The sequence below is a fragment of the Temnothorax curvispinosus genome, unplaced genomic scaffold (assembly GCF_003070985.1).
Source record: "Temnothorax curvispinosus isolate PA1 unplaced genomic scaffold, ASM307098v1 QBEX01017759.1, whole genome shotgun sequence".
NCBI lineage: Eukaryota > Metazoa > Arthropoda > Insecta > Hymenoptera > Formicidae > Temnothorax > Temnothorax curvispinosus.
In genome coordinates, this window is record NW_020227539.1 from 99624 (window position 1) to 112709 (window position 13086).

The following is a 13086-nucleotide window of genomic DNA, read 5'->3' on the forward strand; positions in this document are numbered from 1 at the left end:
AATTCCCAATTCTCAGTTCTCAATTCTCAATTCCCAATTCTCAATTCCCAATTCTTAATTCTCAATTCTCTATTCTCAATTCCCAATTCTCAATTCCCAATTCTCAATTCTCAATTCTCAATTCTCAATTCCCAAAAATATAAATAGAAAGATAAATAATTTTGATATAGTGGTTATATATTCCGCGCTGTTTGAACACATTATTATAACGTGTTTATTTTTAAATTTTTCCAAAAATCACATTTTTTTGAACTATTAACATAAACACATATAAATTTTTAATTAAATTCATTTTTTGTATGTTAATAAACTATATAGATACTAAACTGATTTAAACATTTTTTTGAAAACGCGCCATAGATGTCCTGAATTATGGCGGACGGTGGATGGTGTCCAATGGCGTCCTCCGAAGCGGGATGGCCGCTCTCATCAGGTTTCTCTCTGGTGATAGCGAGCTGCGTGCTGCGAGACGGTTGTCATACTTGTCATCATTCGCGGTTACGTTTCGATGGCTGTCAGCGCGAGTGTCGGTTGATTTCTGTCGTCGTCTAATTTCTGTTCAAGTCCTGTTTTGAAGTCCAGTGACGGATGATGTTATAGGCCACATAACATCTTTCTCAAGGAGACCGCACTTCGCGGTGCTGTTCCTGAAAAGCCATTCTGAAAAAATTCCATGTGGTTCAGGTTGTCGTTTTATCACTTTAGGTGAGTGATTTTATACCTGTAAAATTTTCCTCGGCTTTGTCTTACCTCGGCTCATCGGACATACGTCTGTGCGTGATGTCCTCAGATTCGCAAGAAGGGGTCGCGTAGTAAGAGAGAAGGTGGCGAAAGATGTTGGCCAACGGCCAGCCGCAGCATAGTCACATGCCATTCGCCAGCCTGCTCTAATGTTGACACATTGAAAAACCAGCATTGAACGAGCGCGTGGACGATGCAAAATAACTCCAAGACCAGAGAGATGTTTATCGTCCGAGCTTTGGAAAAGATTTTGGCCGACCGAGATGTCAAGAGATCGCACCTCTCGCAGCTCAGGAAGTCCTGCGAGTCTGCACTCGGTAAGGAGAGACCTTTCAAGCGTACAACTTGTAGCTATAAGCCTGTAGCTATAAGCGATAGTTGCTAATTAAGTTTGTCACTCATATATTTTCATTTTGCAGAGGACCTCCGTAACGAGATCAAGGATGTACCAGCTGTGCAGGGTGAAGAGGTTATCTCAAACGCCCTGCCACAGCCCAAGAGCGACTCAAATGTCATTACCGCTGAGAAGTACTTCTTGCCATTTGAGTTAGCATGTCAGAGCAAGTCACCGCGGATTGTGGTGACAGCACTGGACTGCCTGCAGAAGTTAATCGCATATGGCCATCTCACTGGCAATGTGCCTGATTCAACGGAGCCTAACAAGCTGCTGATTGTGCGCATTGTCGAGACAATCTGTGGTTGCTTCACCGGTCCACAGACCGACGAGGGTGTGCAGCTGCAGATTATTAAAGCTCTGCTGACCGTAATGACAAGCCAGCATGTGGAGGTACACGAGGGTACGGTACTGTTGACAATTCGTACTGTTTACAACGTTTACTTGGCGTCGCGCAACCTGGTGAATCAAACAACAGCCCGGGCGACTCTCACGCAAATGATCAACGTGATCTTCGCGCGAATGGAGACTCAGGCGGAGGAAGAGAACGTGAGGCTTGATGGGGAACATCAGCAGGAGGGTTCTGTCATAGCAAACGGCGAAACTGAAGCCGAGCTAAGTCCAGAGAATGCTCCTAGTAATGATAACATTGAGTCTCAAACAATTGTCAAGAGTATTCTTGATGATGTAGTAAAATCTGTAGTGCCATTGGAAGAGGAAGTCAGTTTGGAGAACGGCAATTCGGAGGACAACGGTGACGAGGCGGCCGCTGAGAATGACAACATGGTAACTGCGAAATTCACCCATGTGCTGCAAAAGGATGCGTTCCTGGTGTTTCGCGCTCTCTGCAAGCTCTCTATGAAACCGCTGCCGGACGGCACTCCCGATCCAAGATCGCACGAGCTCCGTTCCAAGATCCTGTCGCTTCAGTTACTTCTGGGAATCTTGCAGAATGCCGGTCCAATATTGCGCTCTAACGAGATGTTTGTTATCGCCATTAAACAGTACTTGTGTGTCGCGCTGTCGAAGAATGGCGTGTCCTCGGTGCCGGAAGTGTTCGAGCTGTCGTTGGCACTGTTCCTGGCGCTGCTCGCCCGTTTCAAGATGCACCTCAAGATGCAGATTGAGGTATTCTTCAAGGAGATCTTTATGAACATCCTCGAGACCTCTAGCAGCTCTTTCGAGCACAAGTGGATGGTCATACATGCGCTTACGAGGATCTGTGCGGATGCCCAGAGCGTCGTCGACATCTACGTTAACTACGATTGCGATCTCTCAGCAGCGAATCTCTTCGAGAGGCTCGTCAATGATCTCTCTAAGATTGCTCAAGGTCGTCAAGCTCTGGAGCTAGGTGCATCGCCAAATCAGGTGCGTTATAAGAAAGAGGATGACAGGATAGATGTATTATTTGGAACAGAGAATGTTCTTCGAGACAAGCAATATAAAGTTTTGTTTGTAATATTAGTGTCTTGCTCTTTCAGGAGAAATCCATGCGCATCCGTGGTCTGGAGTGCCTCGTGTCTATTTTGAAGTGCATGGTGGAGTGGAGTCGGGATCTTTACGTGAATCCCAGCGTGCCAGCGGATCAGCAACCATTGTCAGATCCACCGGATACGACGCCGGAGACCCCGCTACCGCGTTACGGCAGCGCTGGCAGTCTCTCGTCGGCCAACTCCAGTCTGACTGGCAACAAGGAGGTGCCGGACTCGCCGGAGCAGTATGAAGTACAGAAACAACAGAAAGAGGTATGGGAGGCCGGTATCGAGATCTTTAGCCGGAAGCCCGGCAAGGGTGTGCAGTACTTGCAGGAGCAAGGACTGCTGGGTGCTTCGCCGGAGGACGTGGCCAGGTGGCTGCATCTGGACGAGCGGCTCGACAAGACCGCCATTGGAGACTTTCTGGGCGACCATAATCATAACCAGGTGACGAGGAGAGAACAATTGAAATTAATAGACTAAACTAATTATAAATAGCGACCATGGTTGATTAAGTCTAAATCATGTTATTATGATTATTGCGCGATAATTATTGTTAATTGTTAATTAATTAAGATAATGATTAATTTTGTTATATCGTTTGCACAGGTAATGTACCATTACATCGATCAGATGAACTTTGCCGAACGCGATCTAGTAACCGCACTCAGGTATTTCCTGGAGGGTTTTCGGCTGCCCGGCGAGGCACAGAAGATCGACCGATTAATGGAAAAGTTTGCCAGTCGCTATTGCGAGTGTAACCCTAACAACGGCCTCTTCACGAGCGCGGATACAGCCTACGTTCTCGGCTTCTCAATCATAATGCTGACCACCGATTTGCACTCGCCGCAGGTTAAGAATAAAATGACCAAAGAACAATACATCAAGTACGTATAGCAATTTTTAAAGTTAATTATAATTAAAAAATTATGTTTTACATATATACAATTATTAATATTGAGAACATTTTATTGTATTTAAGTTTATCTTTGTTGTTATATTTTTATTAATTTTTTCTTATTACATTTTATTATTATTAATGTTATGTAATAATGAGAAATATAAAAATGCATAGGAATCGCTCTTTATATCAAATCAAATGGTATAATCTCTTTAATTATAGACTTGAAGAGTCTTTTCTTATTTGTATTTTTTTTCATTCATCAGGCTTAATCGGCGCATCAGCGACAATGAGGATCTCCCTGAGGAATACCTATCTAGGATCTACGATGAAATCGCCGGCAACGAGATTAAGATGAAGTCGAATCCTAATAATAGCCGGCTCGCCGGCAAACAGCTGATATCTAGTGAAAAGAAACGACGATTGTTATGGAACATGGAAATGGAAGTAATTTCTACAGCGGCGAAGAATTTGATGGAATCTGTCAGTCATGTTCAGGCACCATTCACTACGGCGAAGCATCTGGAACACGTGCGGCCGATGTTCAAAATGGCCTGGACGCCATTCCTCGCGGCGTTCAGCGTCGGACTTCAGGACTGCGACGATCCAGAGATCGCGTCGCTCTGCTTGGACGGTATCAGGTGAGAAGAAATCTGAGAAACGAAGGAAAAAATAGATTTATACGGCTGTGCCTTTCGTGCTTTATATTATTTATATGTTCTATATTTTAGATGTGCCATTCGTATCGCCTGCATCTTTCATATGAGCCTCGAGCGCGATGCCTATGTACAAGCTTTGGCAAGATTCACCTTGTTGACGGCTAATTCACCAATTACCGAAATGAAGGCGAAGAACATCGATACCATCAAGACTCTCATCACAGTAGCTCACACCGATGGCAACTATCTAGGCAGCTCGTGGCTCGATGTCGTCAAATGCATCTCCCAGTTAGAATTGGCGCAGCTGATAGGTACTGGAGTACGGCCACAATTGCTGGGCCCACCGTCAAAACCGCACTTTCCCTCGCCATTGGCAAACTTCGGTAATCTCGCACACTCTGCCAGTTCGCATCAGACCAACAATCTTTTGAGCTCGTTGGACCCCAGCGTGAAGGAGTCCATCGGTGAAACCAGCTCGCAGAGCGTCGTCGTAGCCGTAGATCGTATCTTCACCGGCTCGACGAGACTCGATGGTGATGCCATTGTCGAATTTGTCAAGGCTCTCTGCCAGGTCTTTCTCTCTTCGCTCAATGATTCTTACATAATACAAATTGCATAATAAATGTCTAACCATGATTAATAATCATTAGGTATCTCTTGAGGAGTTGGCACACCCCACGCAACCGCGCATGTTCTCTCTTACGAAGATCGTCGAGATCTCGTACTACAATATGGGTCGTATTAGATTACAGTGGTCCAGGATCTGGCAGGTCCTCGGCGATCATTTCGACAGGGTGGGATGCAGTCCACGACAGGATATCGCATTTTTCGCGGTGGATTCTCTGAGGCAGCTGGCCACCAAGTTTATTGAGAAGGGCGAGTTTGCCAATTTCAGATTCCAAAAAGACTTCCTCAGGCCGTTCGAGCACATCATGAAAAAGAACAGGTAATATAATTTGATTCTTTAATTATAATTAATCTTGGTTCACTTTTATTTAATTTGTAACTGTAATTTTTAATTGTAATTATGTACTTCGATATGTTATATATAATTTTACCCACGTTCTTTATTTTTTTTTTTAAGTAAACATTTTTTAAGTAAACATGTCAATCTACTAGAATATGTTAAGTATTGTATTTATAATAATTTTGCATAATATATTTTAACTATTGTTTAATTGTGATTTAATTTGATTTGTGATTCAGATCGCCTGTGATTAGAGATATGGTTGTGAGATGCGTTGCGCAGATTGTTCATTCGCAAGCGCCGAATATCAGATCCGGTTGGAAGAACATTTTCAGTGTTTTCCACCACGCGGCCAGTGATCGTGATGAATCTGTCGTCGAACTGGCCTTTAACATGACTGGAAAAATTATCAGTGAGTTTTATTTTTATGCCTGCCTTGGAGAATATTACTGTACTTATGTCGTTTTTCTCTTACTCAATCACCATCTAGAATAATATCAATTTTAAACGTATTATGCTAATTCTATCATTGTTATTATATAATTCGAGTATATGATATCCGTAGATGAGCTGTATGCAGAGGACTTTAGCATCATGGTGGACTCCTTCCAAGACGCTGTTAAATGTCTGAGCGAGTTCGCGTGCAATGCTTCTTTTCCGGACACCAGCATGGAGGCAATCCGGCTAATACGTTCCTGCGCTTCTTATATTGATGCGAATCCCAATCTGTTTGCCGAGGGTATGATGGACGACAGCGGGATGGTTTCTGAGGAAGATCGAGCCTGGGTATCGTTATCTTAGCTTGTTTATTTCGCATATGAATCGTGGCATGTTTTTTATTTCTTTTTTCTTTTTTTTATAGGTAAGAGGATGGTTCCCGCTGCTGTTTGAATTATCCTGCGTTGTGAGTAGATGTAAGTTGGACGTCAGGACGCGCGCGCTGACGGTACTCTTCGATGTCGTCAAAACTCACGGTGCATCCTTCAAGCCTCATTGGTGGAAGGACCTTTTCCAGGTCCTTTTCAGGATCTTTGACAATATGAAGCTGCCCGAACAGCATACTGAGGTTCATATAATTCTCTAAGATAAAAAAGAAGGAGAATAAATGTATTTTTTCAGAGGTTATTTGAACATCTAGGCACGTAAACGATCTAAATATTGCAGAAAGCTGAGTGGATGACAACAACGTGCAATCACGCGCTGTACGCTATCGTGGATGTGTTCTCACAGTTCTACGATATCTTGGGTCCCTTGTTGCTGGAGCAGCTCTATTTCCAGCTTCTCTGGTGCGTCCAGCAGGACAACGAACAGTTGGCGCGATCGGGCACCAACTGTCTGGAGAATTTGGTCATCAGTAATGGCATCAAGTTCGACGAGCAAACTTGGGAGAAGACCTGCCAATGCGTCCTGGATATTTTTGAGAGCACTCTACCGTCAGCACTGCTCACGTGGAAGCCGCACTCGCCGAACAAGGAATCTGACCTCGACGTGATTACCGGCGAGTCCGACGGTTTTCACGTTGGTATTCTGAAGAGGAGCAACAGCGCACAGAGCTTGAACACTGAGATCTTGCCGAAGGCGAAGCTCTTCTCTGCGTTGCAAATCAAGTGTGTAGTTCAGCTCGAGTTGATACAGACCATCGATAATATTGTTTTTTACCCGGCGACGTCGCGCAAGGAGGATCAGGAGAATCTGGCGCTCGCGCAGGCCGACATGCTGAACGGCAAATCGTCGGAACTTGTAAAGTGAGTGCTCCATCGTTGCGTCGATCTCTTAAAAAATTTACAATGTACAGTATAATATACGCAATGCAATTGATGATTTTTAGGGCCGGCGCTGATCAGCAGAAGGAGGAGCAGGGCATGTACTGCGCCCTGACGACTAATCATCTCCTGCAATTGGTGGAGTGTCTGCTGCGATCGCATCGCTTCGCCAAGAGCTTCAATTCGGATCACGAGCAGCGTAACGTGCTGTGGAAGGCCAGCTTTCGCGGCAATATGAAGCCGTCTCTGCTGAAGCAGGAGACGCAGTCGCTCGCGTGCGCGCTGCGTATCCTCTTTAAAATGTACAGCGACGAGGCGCATCGCGCGGATTGGTCCAAGGTCGAGGCGCAGCTGGTCGAGGTGGCGTGCGAGGCCTTGGAATATTTCCTGGCGCTCGCCAACGAGGCCCACCGTGACGCCTGGACCCCGATTCTGCTGCTGTTGCTCACCCGGATCCTCAAGATGAGCGATCACCGCTTCGCGGTCCACGCCTCCACCTGCTATCCTTCCCTCTGCGAGGTCATGTGCTTCGATCTCAAGCCCGAGCTCAGATCGGTGCTGCGCAGATTTTTCCTCAGGATCGGGCCGGTCTTCAGAATCACGCAGCAGTAGTGGCGGGCCGGCGAGTAGCAGCAGATGGGCAGGATGGGCTACCGACGGGTACTCAGAATCGTCTCGAACACGGAGTCGACTGAGTTTGCCACTTCGTTGCTCGCAAGAAAGACGATGTCGCATACCCGTCTCTGCCCCCGGCACAATAAGATTGTAATTAAATGTAAAGCGGTTAGATACTTGGCTTGTGTTAAATTGTTTACATACAATCCAACAATTTTTGCATACATTTGTATACTCCGTCGAACTCTCTTAGCGTGTTCGCGTTATTTTACATTCAAGTTGACGCACTGATTCGCCATTTCACTTTATATAGCATATAATGCTCAAATGTGACGGATTTTATCAAACGCTGTCCAGCGTGTGTATTCGTAATATATATTAATTGCATTCTGCGGTAATTTGAGCACATTGTGATATCGTTATACTGATATAAGCTTTTAATATAATTGAATAATGTCTTATTGATTTAATTTTTTTTATTTGTTATGAATAATGTTAACGCTCATATTCTACATTTAGCGCTAAATGGGCGACAAGAATACACGTATATTATTATGCACACGTTCGTCGTAGAAATCGTTGGATCGTATGCAAACGGTTTAACGTCACGTGTACACATGCGTCAATGTAATATAACGGAGTATATATACAGGCAGAGAGTGGTGCAGGAGATTGGGAATTGGCAGTGTGCATCCTCATCCAATCAAAAGTCGAGCGTAAGATTTAGAATATTCAGATGAGACAATTATTCTCGCAGGTTTTTAATTTCTACACACCCTGTTTAAGGCCGTCTCGAGGAGATCACTACATTCATTAGTGATGAGGAAGTCTGATTATGAAGATCTGACAGTTTTAGTCGAGAGAATACGAGTTTCGTTGGCTGCTAATTCATTTTAGTTGTTAGTATTTTTTCCCCCATGTCATTTTACTTGAACGATGAAAAGTTGGAAGAGAAACCGGGCGAAGGAGGACTGTCGCGGATTCCCATGTGACTCGGAGACGCCATGAGATATGTATACATTATAAATAGCGATCGAGTAGTGAGGTGTCATGAAACTGTAGTCTTTATATAATTTCATAGAGGAAACGGAGAGGAGAGAGAGAGAGGAAGAATGTGTGTATGCGAGTGAAAGGGGGAGAGACAATTAAGTGCTGTTGTCAATACGTAGATCTCTTAAGACACCCTGAAAACGTCATCAACCTAACATTAGAATCATTGCATATGTATATTTATGTCGGAGCAAAGTAATATAACGCTTAAATAACTTATATATATAAATAGCAAGTTTGTGTGAGCAGTTCTTTGACGTGGTTCGAGATCTTATTTAAATAAATTCGATAAAAACAAAATTAACGTCTTGCGCGTCCCCTCTGTTTTCCCTGTTCCCTTCTCAGGCCCTACTCTTTACAGCCGCGCTACCAAAGAGAAACCTCTCTGGCACTACATTGCGCTTAAAATGAAATGGGCGTAAAATTAGACGTTGGAGAGAAAAGAAGAAAGGCAACAACCTTTTAATTTTTTTTCTCCCGCAACCGGTATCTCTTTTTTTCCCCTTCCTTATCCCTCCTCCCTCCCCTTTCTTTTATCGCTTCGCTCGACGTGTGACAGGACGTCAGCTGTTCGCCAGGTGGAAACTGGAAATTGGCGGGAAATCTGGAGAAACCGGCGACGCGACATCATGGCACCGTCGAGGTCCCGGCGGCAGGACGAAGCACGCGTCCACGAGCGATTCCAGACACCGGGGCCGATTTTCCCGTAAACGGCGGATCCGTTCGGAGTCTACGAGTCCGGCCGCCTTCTCTCCCCCTTCGCGATGACGACACGTGCCGGCCGCCTCGGCAAGGAGGAGGTTAGTTACGCGCGCGCGTCCCTTCTTCGTCGTGCTTCATAATTCTGACGCGATCTACGGCTGTGTTGCAGGTGCCCGAGGGACCTGAGGGATCCGTGGGATTGCGTCGCTCGCCGCGGAACCTGCCGCAGCATCTGAAGGTGTGTGTGCGACTATCGAGTGGTCGGTCGTTGGTGCAACGAGGTGCTTGGCCTCGCGTAAATATGAGTATTAGTGGAAATGGAACATTTTCCATTTTCCAAACTTAAACTTGGAACGAACGCATCAATTGATATGACGAAATTGTTATGATGTTATGATGAAATAGCCTGACGTTGGAAACTTCTTTCTCTGTATAATAAGGGTTGACAAGTTTTTCTGTAAAGGGTCAAATAGTAAATATTTTAGATGTGAGTCGAGAGACCCAGAATATGTAGGTTCTTACATAACAAAAGAGAAAATTTCTGATTGACAATTTAAAATATAATAGTAATTGTTATTATGTGCACAAAAAACAGCTTTGAATTTGGCCCACTAGCCGTAGGGTGATATATCTCCATGGTTTTACATATATTTTTCCACTATAGACTTTTCTTACTTTCATGTAAAGCTTGAGTGAACAAGGATATTTAAATGTGTGAGTGTAATTGTGTATGTATGCCTCTTGCAATTAAAAATATAAAATAATGCATACACATAAGTCCATGTTTTATTTGAGAAAGTTTCAGTTTATTCTTAACTTTGAAAACCATTTATTTAACGTTGGCGTTCACCTACTTTTTATTATTCTGATTCTATCTCTCTAATGGATAAAAATAATTATTGATTTCTCTGCAGGAGAAGTTGGAGCAACGAAAACCTGAAAGAGAGCCCGACATAAAAACTTTGCCTCCGATTGTCTTCGAGGGACGCATTCGGTTCGCCGATGACTTCTTCGACTGTGCCCAGATCTGCGACGATCTCCTGTGAGTGCGGAAGACACAGAATATTTTTCAGAAGCATGCAAATAACAAAGTTTCTAAATATAGAAAAAGAAGAAAATTTGAGATAAAAATTTTCAAAGAACTTGGATTTTTTACGTGTTTCTCTCTCTAATCTTTCTTCCAGACAAGAAGTGAGGCGCAGCGAGAAGGAGATCGTACCGATAGGTTTCGATCTGGAGTGGCCGTTCAACTTCCAAACTGGCAGCGGGAAGACGGCGCTGGTGCAAATTTGCTTGGAGAACAGCGCGTGTTATCTCCTGTACGTCTATTCGCTCAAGAAGCTCCCGGCAGCATTCGTCGAACTCTTGCATCATCCGAAAGTCAAGCTCGTCGGTGTCAATGTTAAAAAGTCAGTAATTATTAACTAAATAATGAAATTTCATTTTTCTTTGAGAGAACAGTTTTGTTTTTGAAAGACGCGATAAATTATTTCCAAAAAAAATCTTATTTGAATCATGCTTGAAATCATATTGCAAACAGATGTTCTTTCAATATATTAGAGGAGCTACAATAATTTATGCATAGATAAAAAAATAAACATATTCTCTGAGAGGCCTCCTAACGCAGCATTAGAATTTTCCAATTATTAATAATCCAGATAATTTTTCAAACCTCTAGAATTTTCCATAACATTGACATCATCTCACTCACTTTCTGCTCGTCAAATTCCATATATGCGATTGAGTAGCATTAAACAAAGGATTTTGCGTTATCACATTCAACTCAGTTTATCAAGAACCAATGAATTCTGTGTGCGCCGTAATGTCGAAACTCACTAGCGTATATATAAATTTTCTTCATTCAAATATGTTGCATTATCTGTTATTCTGTAGTGAGCAGTAGTCATTGTTCCATCACTTTACAAATTTCATTTGGCATTATCTGCGCTCTTTCGCGAGCGCTTCTTCTCCGTGCAAAAAATAGTAGCCAATAATCGCGCGTTTAATATTTTGCAGCGACGTGTGGAAGCTCGGGAGAGATTTTAAGGAGTTTCCTGCACAGAAAGTGGTAGAGAATAATTGTTTGGACTGTGGGACTTACGCTAATCAAGTCTTGAAGCGATCCTGCCGTTGGAGTTTGGAAAAATTGACCGCTTATTTGGTATTATATTTTACTTTGCATTGCTTTATGGCATTTCGACAAATCAAATTAAAATCATCAAAATCTTTATATATCCAGTTGAAGAAGAAAATCAACAAAGATCCCGAGGTGCGAATGAGCAGGTGGCATATACAACCTCTTAGTGACGTCCAGAAAAGTTACGCAGCCACGGATGCTTATGTACGTTCACTTAAAGACACCCTGATGTTAATAAAATAGTGAAGTATAAAAAATAATATTAATTTAATATGGAAAATCTGTTAAACATTAAGATAATAGAACATTGAAGTCACTGTGAAAATTTCAAGACTGCGATTAATTTAAAAATGTTGAAAAGATGCTAAAAAGAAAAATATAATCGTGAAAGAATCATCTCCGTCAAAATAATAATGTCTTCATACACAGGTATCTCTTCTGCTTTACACGACAATTCAGGAGAAGGCTGTCGCCATAGAAAAGGAGAACCAGAACGATGAGAACTCGTTGAATCCTTCGATCTAACGAAATTCTCGCTTCTCGGTTTTAAAGAACATCCAATTTAACATTGCCGAATGTCGTCAAGATGCGTTCACGAGTGGTAAAAGTCTTGTTGGGTGGCCGCTTGCCGTACGGGGTCGGTCTACAATTGCAGAAGGCTTTGTCAGAACACCATCATAAGCGTTTGAGCGAAACGGCAAACACGCTGGTACTTTTGGAGCATGAGCCAGTGTACACGGTAGGGATACGGAACAAGGGATACACAGAGGAAGATGAGAGAAAGCTGAGGAACCTCGGTGCAGAATTCTGGAAGACAAATCGCGGCGGGCTGATCACTTTTCACGGACCCGGTCAGCTGGTGGCATATCCGGTGCTCGACCTGAAGCAGTTCCACACCAGCGTCAGATGGTACGTGCACGAGGTGGAACGTATGGTGATCCGCGTGTGCGCCGAGCTCGGCATCAAGGCCGAGACCTCGCCGGACACCGGGGTCTGGGTCGGCGATCGCAAGATCTGTGCCATAGGCGTCCACGGCAGCCGCTACGTCACCACCCATGGCCTCGCGCTTAACTGCAATACCGATCTCAAGTGGTTCGATCATATTGTGCCGTGCGGGATCGAGGGTAAAGGCGTGACCAGCATTTCGAAGGAGCTAGACATGGACGTTACAGTCGCCGACGTGCTGCCAATCTTCAGGAATGCTTTCAGCGATCAGTTTGAGTGCGAGCTGATCGACTACCCGCTCGGCGAGGCCTCACAATTGCTACGGAATGCACGTCGTAGTATGTTACAAGTATGATAGTTATAAAGAACAAAGACTTGTGAATTTCAAGTGAAACTTTTGGACATGGTTCGTTTTTAACTCCATTAGATTGAAGTGACAATGTTGAAGATAGTCTTGCGAATCTCTTAGAACTTTGAATTATAAGATTTGATAAATTTCGGTGTTTTGGACTATCTTTTGTAGCAATAAATAGAATTTATTGCAATTTTAATGCGATAATGTTAAAGAATTCTAGTATTATGGATTTTTGAAACTTAAGATATCATTATTCTAAAATTTTGGCAAGATATTGTAATTATTTTTAAATTATTACGACGAAAATTGTTTAGAAATCTTGTAATATCAATTTAAAATTTTATATAAAAATAATAGTCCTCTGTTAATTTGTACTTCATAT

At 43.3% G+C, this 13086-nt stretch overlaps 3 protein-coding genes across 4 annotated transcripts; all 3 read left to right on the plus strand.

The window, feature by feature from the left end:
* Nucleotides 1-477: 477 nt before the first annotated feature.
* On the plus strand, nt 478-8786 carry LOC112467674 (brefeldin A-inhibited guanine nucleotide-exchange protein 2). 2 transcript variants are annotated; one of them, XM_025036377.1, is made up of 13 exons: nt 478-705; nt 791-1058; nt 1161-2536; nt 2617-3057; nt 3220-3497; nt 3778-4152; nt 4243-4741; nt 4821-5116; nt 5377-5549; nt 5703-5923; nt 6000-6203; nt 6302-6882; nt 6966-8786. In XM_025036377.1, the coding sequence occupies exons 2-13, from the start codon at nt 935-937 to the stop codon at nt 7510-7512; spliced, it is 5115 nt and encodes a 1704-aa protein (XP_024892145.1). In that variant the 5' UTR covers nt 478-705; nt 791-934; the 3' UTR covers nt 7513-8786. The 2 variants fall into 2 exon arrangements, with proteins under 2 accessions (XP_024892145.1, XP_024892146.1); XM_025036378.1 differs by having other exon boundaries at nt 1161-2503; nt 6966-7512.
* An 84-nt stretch (nt 8787-8870) lies between these two features.
* LOC112467678 (Werner Syndrome-like exonuclease) lies at nt 8871-11950 on the plus strand. The gene is made up of 7 exons (XM_025036386.1): nt 8871-9365; nt 9437-9505; nt 10182-10309; nt 10452-10676; nt 11284-11428; nt 11507-11608; nt 11834-11950. Exons 1-7 carry the CDS (start codon nt 9330-9332, stop codon nt 11927-11929), a joined length of 801 nt encoding a protein of 266 aa, XP_024892154.1. The 5' UTR covers nt 8871-9329; the 3' UTR covers nt 11930-11950.
* A 15-nt stretch (nt 11951-11965) lies between these two features.
* Nucleotides 11966-13032, plus strand: LOC112467679 (putative lipoyltransferase 2, mitochondrial). Its single transcript, XM_025036387.1, has one exon. It carries the CDS (start codon nt 11991-11993, stop codon nt 12702-12704), a length of 714 nt encoding a protein of 237 aa, XP_024892155.1. The 5' UTR covers nt 11966-11990; the 3' UTR covers nt 12705-13032.
* The last annotated feature ends 54 nt before the right edge of the window (nt 13033-13086 follow it).

Excerpts from the sequence above, each read along its gene's own strand:
- LOC112467674 (XM_025036377.1), top strand. The coding sequence starts at position 935 with ATGCAAAATAACTCCAAGACCAGAGAGATGTTTATCGTCCGAGCTTTG. Across the intron at positions 1,059-1,160 it reads GTCCTGCGAGTCTGCACTCG|AGGACCTCCGTAACGAGATC; the intron begins GTAAGGAGAGAC and ends TTCATTTTGCAG. Across the intron at positions 5,117-5,376 it reads CACATCATGAAAAAGAACAG|ATCGCCTGTGATTAGAGATA; the intron begins GTAATATAATTT and ends TTTGTGATTCAG.
- LOC112467678 (XM_025036386.1), top strand. The coding sequence starts at position 9,330 with ATGACGACACGTGCCGGCCGCCTCGGCAAGGAGGAG. Across the intron at positions 11,429-11,506 it reads AAAAATTGACCGCTTATTTG|TTGAAGAAGAAAATCAACAA; the intron begins GTATTATATTTT and ends TTATATATCCAG. Across the intron at positions 11,609-11,833 it reads ACGCAGCCACGGATGCTTAT|GTATCTCTTCTGCTTTACAC; the intron begins GTACGTTCACTT and ends CTTCATACACAG.
- LOC112467679 (XM_025036387.1), top strand. The coding sequence starts at position 11,991 with ATGCGTTCACGAGTGGTAAAAGTCTTGTTGGGTGGCCGCTTGCCGTAC.